General features: G+C 35.2%; 1 protein-coding gene across 1 annotated transcript; it reads left to right on the forward strand.

The window, feature by feature from the left end:
• The first annotated feature begins 5,137 nt into the window (after positions 1 to 5,137).
• Positions 5,138 to 6,458, forward strand: LOC106321084 (transcription factor TGA6-like). The gene is made up of 2 exons (XM_013759399.1): positions 5,138 to 5,576; positions 5,882 to 6,458. Exons 1-2 carry the CDS (start codon positions 5,171 to 5,173, stop codon positions 6,316 to 6,318), a joined length of 843 nt encoding a protein of 280 aa, XP_013614853.1. The 5' UTR covers positions 5,138 to 5,170; the 3' UTR covers positions 6,319 to 6,458.
• The last annotated feature ends 3,714 nt before the right edge of the window (positions 6,459 to 10,172 follow it).

A 10,172-nucleotide genomic window follows, 5' to 3' on the forward strand; every position in this document is an offset into this window, starting at 1 on the left:
CTTCTCAGTTTCAATCATTTAGCCCACATTCAAGAACCAGATCTTGTTGTTTCACTTAAAGACCAGAATGACCCTTTCCTTATGAGATATATCTTGATCCATTGAAGCTGTTATGTTTTTTTTTTTTTTTTTTTTTTGAACTGATGAAGCTGTTATGTTGCTACAAATAGTTTGCACAAAAATATTTCTCTCACTTGGTCATTTTATTTTCCTAAAGAAAACATGATAGTATTTACTTGTTTTTGGTAATATGGCCGATTTTTAATCCTTTCATGTGACACAGAGTCGAACGTTGATGCCATGCCCATATCACTGGCAACACCGCGCGCTTCTTTTAAGTTAGTATAGTCGTGTTTAACTTATTAGTAAGATCAAACCTGTTCTCAGAAAACTTATTAGTAAAGATCATATACGCAATATATAGTTGTTCTCTCATCTTCTCGAGGATATTTTTTTTTTAATAAAAACATCTTCTCGAGGATGAGGTAGAACCGTAGAAGTCGGTCTCTTATGTGTTATCGCACGTGGTTGGGCAAAATCAGAGCAAATAACGCACGAACCGTTTCGACATGCGGTGAAGAAGAAAAAGGAAAGACCTTTTTCCAAGAAAAGAAAAAAAAAAAACTATACGCGTAGGTGACCAAAAACGTAACTTATGAACATATGATCGTATTATCTGTGACCTGAGCCTTCACAGACACAGATAGAAAACGACAAGCGTCACGTACTCTTGTGTTAAGCACGCCACACGGAAAAAGAGACACGCGTAGCACGTGTCAATATTTTGCATACGTGTCTTGATTCGCTGCTACATATAAAAATAAAACCAATTATATCGCTGAAAATTATTTCTGTTTTTGAGAAAATATAATATCTAATTTATTAAAATAGAGTCCTAATTTTTATCTACTTAAAATTATTGTCATTAATTTTTGGACTTGATCATATCTCACTAAAGATAAATGTACCATCCTTAACTTTTAGACCTATTTTCATTTCCAATATTTTTGTTAGTAAGTACCATATTTCTGCTGAAGTTTATTAGTATACTAATTAAAAATAGTAACTACAATTGATATATGTATAAAGATATTTATATTCACAAAATTGCACTTGTGTATCTAGGAATATGCAAGATGGAGAGCTATTTTCTAAACTTTATTGATATACTATATATACTAATGATCTTATATTTACGGAGAATGATTAATATGTTTAAAAATATTTATATACACTAAACTGTATTTATATCATAAAAGAATATAACATCACGAAACATCTTTACAAATTATTTATCTATACTATGTTAGTAAGATACTTTCACTTTTTTCAAGATATAAAAGTGTCGATAATGAAAGTTTTAAAAAAAATATTTACATAATCAAAACAATACTATAATATTTATTTATTTTAGAATCTAATCTATTAATTTAGGGTTCTATTTTTTATCTACTTACAAATAATCTAGGTTGGACAATTACATTTAACTAGCTTTAGTATTATTTTTACTTATATCGATCTAATTTAATTATTATTAAATATATGTATACCCGAACCTAAAATTAAGGAACGAAATAACTAATCTATTGTTTTTTAAATAAGAACTCAATATCTATTAACACTACTTTTAAGTAAATAATCAATTATATTTTATTTATTAATATAAAAAGAATTATATATGCCTACTAACTCATATATACAATTGTACTTTAATTCAAATGCAAGAAATAAATTATTTAAAACTCAGACCAAATACATAATAATATAATTCTTATAGATAGAATATTAAAATTAGATATATATATATATATATATATATATATGATAAAATAAATAATAATAGTTATTAATATTTAATGATATGGTGTAACATGTTATTATTGATATTTTTTTTATGAGCATAGTTTTACGGGTTGTTCCAACAAACATAAACAATATTTATCAAATATAAAACTAACTGAACAAAACATAAAACATACTTTATGTTAGGCTCAGGCCTTTATGTACCCGTTAGGTATTTGAAATTTCGGTTCAAACTTATAACACATCCTATGTCTCATTCTGGTAAATTTATAAGTACGGATCGGGTTTGGATATAACACACTGGTTTTGCTTCTAATTTGTATCACATCATAAAATCCATAAAGTAACCAAATATTGTTCCAATTCAGGTTATATTAGTTCGGTTCGGATATATCTGAAGTTAATTCCAAAATTTTAAAGCAAAACATAAGAAATAAACTTATTTATATAGAATTGGATATTTAAGGTACTTATTGAAAATTTAAATACTTATTTTTTGATATAATTTCATAATAAATATAGAACTGAATATTTTAAGTATATAATTATGTTTCAAGTATTTATATTTGTGATTAATTTGGACTTTCATATCGTTTTTTGGATTTTTTATGGTTTTTTTTTGTTTTTTTTTTGTTTTTTCGGGTTGCCTGTTCGGGTTCGGCTAATAACACTTCGGGTTCAGATATATGATGTACCATCCCACAAGACCAATTCTGGGATTTCTTACATTTCGTATTGGGTATGGATCGGGGTTTTTGGTTTAAGTTCGGTACGGACTTTGGGTTACGAATATTATGCTTAGACCTATTTTCAATAAAGAAAAATACGATTATATAAAGTCTTTACCAAAATATTATCCCGCGCTTTAGCGCGGATCAAAATCTAGTTTTAATTAATCTGTGGTTTCCATTATTTTCCTTCGAAAATGTTTTATTTAGAAAATAAAACTCCTCCTCTCTCAGCTTTGCTTTATGTCGATTCAGTCCCACAGGTTTGGTTTACTAGACCGGTTGGAATTTCTAGTTAGTTTTTAGTTGATGTTGTCAAAAAAAAAAAAAAAATCCTCCTCACTCAAGTTTCCATCTTTTTTCTCTGAATTTTATTAAGGGACAGAAGCCCAAACGGACTAAAGCCCAACAACAGAAAAAAACAAAAGGTCTAAACAACATGCCAAACTTTACAGAAACGATTTTGGACCACCAGCCCAAAAAGGAAAACCCATCGAGGAAGCAAGTCGTCTCTATCCACCACGTGACCGATTGCCCTGCAATCTGAATCCACTCGTCAAAATAGGAGATGACTTTTTTCCACCGGTGCCAAACTGGAAATGCGACGGAACTCCGCCGACAGCAGAGGCTAACCGAAGAAGAAACCCGGTCAAGCCAAGCAATCTTCAAATCGATCAAGCCGCTCACCGGATCTACGCTTCTAAAGACAATCTTCATTGATCCATCTTACAACCTTCGATCTTCTTGCATAAAAATCAGTCATCTTTATAGATGTGAAATAGCCCGAAGTTGAAAAAACCTTTAAGGGAAAGGAGGAAAAAAACATCAAAGGTGAGGAAGAAGAGAGGAGGTGAGGCAACAGGAAACGTCAATCGACTAATCGAGAAAGTCTCGGTGATAAGCTGCAGTCGCTTTCAAAGGAGCACGACGCGGAGGCAAAAGCCGAACATCCCCGTCGAAGAGAGCGCGAACCGCCAGAGTCAGAAGCCGGCTATACCCGTTGAGTAAACCGCAGTATACCTGAGACAAAAGTCACCGAAAAAAAACGGCGACATGAACAAGCTTCATCTCATCTTCTTCTTCATGAAAGATATTGGATTCAGAACCAAGAAGAGAGAGAGAAGCTTTATCTATTCCATACCCCTAGACCATGATTAACCCCAGTCTCTTAACTGGAGTTATTAGCTTCGGTTAAGAGACGGTTTTTAGTTTTTTTTAGATTTTAACTAAGGAAAGTTAAGAACTATCACTTAAATAAGATATATAACAACTGTCTCTTACCCGAAAAGTGTAAAAATAAATAAAAAAATAAAAAAAAATGTCAAATCACGAGTTAAGAATCCCGACTAAGAGATCGGGGTTAATCATGCTCTTAATCTCTTGTTCCGTACTCAAGTTTCCATTTTATCATGCCTTGTTCATTTGATGATGCTTTTGATAAATTTTTTATTATATGTTTTTTTTTTTTGTAACTGATTTTTTATTATATGTTCTATATGGGCATCATAGTAAAGAGTTTCTGACCGAATTGTTTCTGTAGTAAAGGCAAATTCTGGTCGTAAAAATTCATATTTCAAGAGTTTTCTTGGAGAAGAGGACTTATTTCCAACATATTCTACACCTCTTTTCATATCTCAGGTTCCAAAAAATTAAAATTAAAACAAAATTTCTAAAATTGGTTAAAAGTCACATATACAAGATAACAATTTAATATGCCTCCAAGCTAGATATTTATATCAGAAACACATTTATGCAATCCGATTTCTTTCTTTTTTTGTTGAAAAAAATCCTATCTATTGTCATTATAGTATTTTATAAGAAAATACTATTGCTGTATATTTTACAGATTCTATTTAAAATTAAAAAGATAAATATCTCCTCAAACTTTCTTTCCTCTTTGAAGGGGCAAAGTTGCCACTTGCAACATTCGATACAATTCTGAATTTCTGATCCCTGAACTAATTTTTGCATGTTCTCTTCTGGCGTAAGTATTAAATTTAGAATGTAGAAGAATCATAACGTAATTTTATCTGAATATATATGTATGAAGCATCTTGTTTTCTTATCCGGGCCAATGTAAATTTATATATCCTTGTTTTCGAGTGAATGTGTCGGCTTCCGTTACTTAGATGAAAGGGTTTTCACTTTTCATTTTCCCGATAAGGAAGAAGAATATACAGCCAAATTAATCAAAATAAAGGAAATTAGCTATTTTGGAAGGACAAGTTGCATTCTCTGTTAGTCCTACACGCAATGCATGCAAGTATTGTCTTCCAACTTTCAATACTAATATTCGTTAATCAAATGTGTTTAAGATACTAATTAACCGTAAATATTTACTAGTTTGAATAAATTTATAAAAATTGCATGTCCGTTCTGGTTATATATTGCTCTGTTTGAACTATATCAGTTCTTTTTAAAGTGGTTTTCTGATTTAAGTCCAAAACAGTTAACCGGATTCGAATTATACCCATTAATATTATTGCTATACAATACGTTTAATCAGAGAAAAATGACACTGTTGCATTATCTTTAAAATTCAATGACTGTATATAAACCCCTCGAGATTGACACAGAAACACACAAATACCTCTAAAAAGGTAACATGTAATATCATTACTTATACTACAAAAAAAAAGATGGAGGACAAAGGGAAAAACATCGAACAAGCTCAACAAAGTTGTTACCTAGGGTGGATGAGTTTACAATCCCAACGCGTCCTTGACCTTAAACAAGCCTTAGCTCAACGACGATCTCACGAAGGCACAGCCGACGCTGCCACGGATGAGAAGAAACTCCGTGAATTAACACAAAAGATCATTGGAGACTTCAAAGATTACGCCCGAAAAAGAGCCGATCTCTCACACCGATGTAGCTCGAACTATTATGCGCCGTCGTGGAACACTCCTTTGGAGAACGCTCTGATTTGGATGGGTGGCTGCAGACCATCTTCTTTCTTTAGGCTTGTTTATGCTCTGTGTGGGTCCCAAACTGAGATCCGTGTGACTCAGTTTCTCCGCAACGTCGATGGTTACGATACTTCAGGTAATTTAAGGGTTTGGACATTATCAGTTATTTGGGATTTTACTTCTTTTCACTTCTTAGTTTGGTCAGCTCCGGTTCCAAACATCCGAATAAAACATTCTTCTTTGTTCCAAAATTTAAAGTTATTATACATACATTTTATTGCTTTTAAATTGTCAATATTTTATCAAAATTAATTTAAAAATGTTTATGGTCTTTTAGATCTGGCCGGTCCTGGATTTAGTTTGGTTTCAGTTTAAAATTTTGTTTTTTTGGTTTAAGAATTTTTAGGTCTGAGTTTAGTTCAATTCGGTTTGATTCAACAGGTAGTGGTGGCGCATCACTCAGCGATCTAACGGCGGAGCAGCTGGCGAAGATCAACGTCTTGCATGTGAAGATCATAGACGAAGAAGAGAAGATGACCAAGAAAGTCTCCAGTCTGCAAGAAGACGCCGCTGATATTCCTATCTCCACCGTGGCTTACGCGGAGGAGCACGTAGGAGAGCCTAACTTGGCAGTAGATCAAGCTCTCGACAAGCAAGAAGAAGCTATGGCCACTTTATTGGCCGAGGCCGATAATCTGAGGGTATATACGTTGAGTAAAATCATAGAGGTTCTGGCGCCGATGCAAGCCGCGGATTTTTTGCTAGCCGGGATAAAACTTCATCTTTCAATGCATTCTTGGGGAGCGCTAAGGGATCGCCGCCGTCGTGAATGTATAATAGAGGCCGCAGATGATGCCGGAGGGAAGGAAGGGAAGTAGTCGTTATAAAAGTAGAGGTGATATATACTATAGGTACGTGTCAGCTATGAAATTGCATAATAACGAGATTTATAATCTTGGTATTATAGCTTTATGATATAGTTTAGGGATATATATGTCCTTATATATGTCAATTTTATTTTCCGAGGACCAGTGTGTAATGCGTTTCGATTTATTTTATAAATACAAATATATTTTATAGTTTATGATTTTGTTATAACATAGATGTATCTTGTTAGATGATTTTTTTTGTAACAGATCTTGTTAGATGATTATACTTATAAATATATTATTATCTATATATATATATAAACATTGCTTTGTTACTAAACTGTTATAGTTTTTTAAGAATAAATCATAAGTACATTTTGATGGTTTAGAGTACTTTAATAACTGGAATCTTTGTTGATAAAAAGAAAATGGAATCTTTTTTTTCTTTATCGAGTCTATCCACGCGGCTTTTTGCTCTTCAGAAAGACAGTATGCTACTGGATGCATGTACAACTGTGAGTAATGGGGGCACAGCGACGACAAATAGTTAGAGAAATGATTTTGGTGTGTTTACGTGTCAGTAAACATGCTCTTTCTCGACAAGTCAGCTTAGAGATTTTGATCCAATACTCCATTGGCTTTTTGTGTGTTAGGGAACAGGCAAAAGGAAAATTGTTGGAGTATCCAGTGTGACATAAATACACGTTGGGAAAAATAGTGGATAATATTTTTTTTGAGAGGTTAAAGATGAAATGTAGACAATTTATATTTGTGATAGTTTTTGTATTTGGAAAAGAGATTTTCTACTAAGGCTTGTGTTTGGAGATTGTTTTAGAAACTTTGTTAGAACTTTTTCTTGAATGTTTTCTCTCAATTACTTTTCTTGATTCTTGGATGATACAAATGGTGCTAAACACCCATATTTATACAAATGAAGGAGCAAACTCTAACATGTTTTAGATTTCTCTAAATTATTATCTTATTTCAAAATATCTAACATAATTATTCTACTACATAACTTTCTCTCTTCTCCTCCATAATTCTAGATAATTCTTCCTCCTTGTGTTTTTCTTTTGGACTCTTAATATGGATCATGATTTTTGGGTTTTGGGCTAATAGATGAAAAAACCAACAAATCTCCCCTTTTTCAACTTAGCCCGAAACCGTTGTCATGTCAGTGCTTTTGCAGCAATCTTCAAACTTCTTGATCGGTAATACCTTGGTCATAAAGTCTGACCAATTTTCGTCGGTGTGTACCTTTGTGAGATGTATGAGCTTCTCTTCCAGAACTTTTCGGATCCAGTGATGTCGGATATCGATGTGCTTTGAGCGAGAGTGAAATGTTTGATTCTTTGCTAAGTGAATAGCATTTTGGTTGTCACATAGCATGTTGTACTTTTCTTTCTTTACTCCCAACTCAAGCAAGAAGTTCTTCATCCATAGCATCTCCTTACACGCTTTCGTTGCTTCGATGTACTCCTCTTCCGTGATGGATAAAGCAACACACTTTTGTAGCTTCGATTGCCAAGAAACAGCTCCCCCTGCAAAGGTAGTCACGAATCCTGATGTCGATTTCCTTGAATCTTTATCACCAGCCCAATCTGCATCGGTGTAACCGTTCAACTCCAATTTTCCATTTCCAAAACATAGACACTTCTTCGTTGTGCCTCGTAGATAGCGTAAGATCCACTTAACTGCTTTCCAATGTTCTTTTCCTGGATTGGCGAGAAAGCGACTCACAACTTCTACGGCATACGCAATGTCGGGTCTGGTGCACACCATAGCATACATGAGACTACCCACCTTAACTGCTTTCCAATGCTCCTTTCCTGGATTCGCTAGAAAGCGACTCACAACTCCTACTGCATAGGCAATGTCCGGTCTGGTGCACACCATAGCATACATGAGACTGCCTACTGCTGATGCATATGGGGTAGTCTTCATTTCTTCTTTCTCTTTCTCACTTGTTGGACTTTGCTCCGAACATAACTTGAAATGTCCACCAAGTGGAGTGTTCACTGGCTTTGCCTTATTCATGTTGAATCTCTCCAACACCCTTTCAACATATCGTTCTTGGGATAACCACAAAAGCTTCTTTGGTCTATCCCGAGTGATTTTCATTCCAAGAATCTGTCTCGCTTGCCCCAAATCTTTCATTGCAAAGGACTCTCCTAGGTCATTCTTCAATGCGGCTATTTTGTTGCGATCTTGGCCCACAATCAACATATCGTCAACATAGAGTAATAATATGAGAAAGTCGCCGCTTTCGTACCTCTTTATAAAAACGCAATGATCGTTCTTGGTTTTCTTGAAGTTGTGATCCACCATGAAGGAGTCAAACTTCTTGTACCATTGTCTTGGGGCTTGCTTGAGACCGTAAAGACTCTTCTTTAATCGGCACACCAATTCTTCTTTTCCTGAAACCTTGAATCGTTCAGGTTTCTCCATATAGATCTCCTCCTCGAGTTCACCATGTAGAAAGGCCGTCTTGACATTGAGTTGTTCAATCTCCAAGTCTAGAACCGCTGCTAGACCAAGAACCACTCGGATAGAGGACATCTTCACGACTGGAGAGAATATTTCTTCAAAATCTATGTCTTTTTTCTGGTTGAATCCTTTCACAACCAATCGAGCTTTCTATCTTGGATTTGAGCTTCTCTCTTCATACTTCAACCTGTACACCCACTTGTTCTTCAAGGCTCTCTTTTCTTTTAGTAGCTTCATCAGCTCATAAGTGTGATTATCCTGCAAGGATTACATTTCATCTTGCATAGCTTCAACCCACTCATCTCTATGAGTGTCTCCTATGGCCTCCTCATAGCTTTTAGGTTCCCCCTCATCTGTAAGATTAACGTACTCATCTCGATAATATCTTACAGATGGTCTTGTCTCTCTTCCAGACCTTCTTGGCTCATGTTCTTCCTCTGGCTCCACTTGAACTTCTTCTTCACCTTCATCACCATTCGGATCCATGATTGGATCCCCTTCGCCATCATCTCCAATCACTTGTTCATGATCTTGAGGCTTATGAGAATCTTCATTCCTTACAACCCTTAGCTTTGGTTTCTTTGATTTGTTGATGTCTTCTATTGTTTGATCTTCGAAGAAAACAACATTTCTGCTCCGGATAATTTTTCTGTTAACCGGATCCCAAAGCCGATAGCCGAAATCATTTCTTGGTGACCCAAGATAGATGCACTCTTTAGTCTTGGAGTCTAGCTTGGCTCGTTCATCCTTAGGTATATGGACAAACGCTCTACAAACGAACACCTTCAAATGGTTGTAAGAGACCTTCTTACCCGACCAAACTTCCTCCGGGACATCGCCTTCCAAAGGAACTGATGGTGTAAGATTTATGACGTCCACTGCAGTCTTTATGGCTTCTCCCCAAAATGGCTTGGGTAGTTTAGCGTGAGAGAGCATGCACCGAACTCTTTCTATGATCGTTCGATTCATTCTTTCTGCTAGCCCGTTCAATTGTTGCGTCTTTGGTGGTGTCTTCTCCATTCTGATTCCATGAGCTTTGCAAAACGCTTCAAAGGGACCTCGATACTCTCCACCATTGTCAGATCGAACACACTTGAGTTTTTGACCCGTACTTCACTCTGCTTGGGCTACAAATTCCTTGAAAGCATCAAGAACTTGATTTTTGACTTCAAAAGGTATACATATACCTTCCTTGAATGGTCATCAATAAAGGTGATGAAATATGATGCCCCTCCATTGGATTTCTCGGACATGGGGCATACGTCAGTATGCACAAGATCAAGAATATGCTTTCTTCTCATAGGCGTAGATGATATTCGGAAAGCGACCCTATGTTATTTTCCGGCTAAGCAATCATGACATGATGAGAGAGAAAT

This window comes from Brassica oleracea, unplaced genomic scaffold, assembly GCF_000695525.1.
Source record: "Brassica oleracea var. oleracea cultivar TO1000 unplaced genomic scaffold, BOL UnpScaffold01212, whole genome shotgun sequence".
Taxonomy (NCBI): domain Eukaryota; kingdom Viridiplantae; phylum Streptophyta; class Magnoliopsida; order Brassicales; family Brassicaceae; genus Brassica; species Brassica oleracea.

Coding starts and splice junctions, on each gene's coding strand:
- LOC106321084 (XM_013759399.1), top strand. CDS start 5,171: ATGGAGGACAAAGGGAAAAACATCGAACAAGCTCAACAAAGTTGTTAC. Junction 5,577..5,881: donor CGATGGTTACGATACTTCAG/GTAATTTAAGGG, acceptor TTGATTCAACAG/GTAGTGGTGGCGCATCACTC.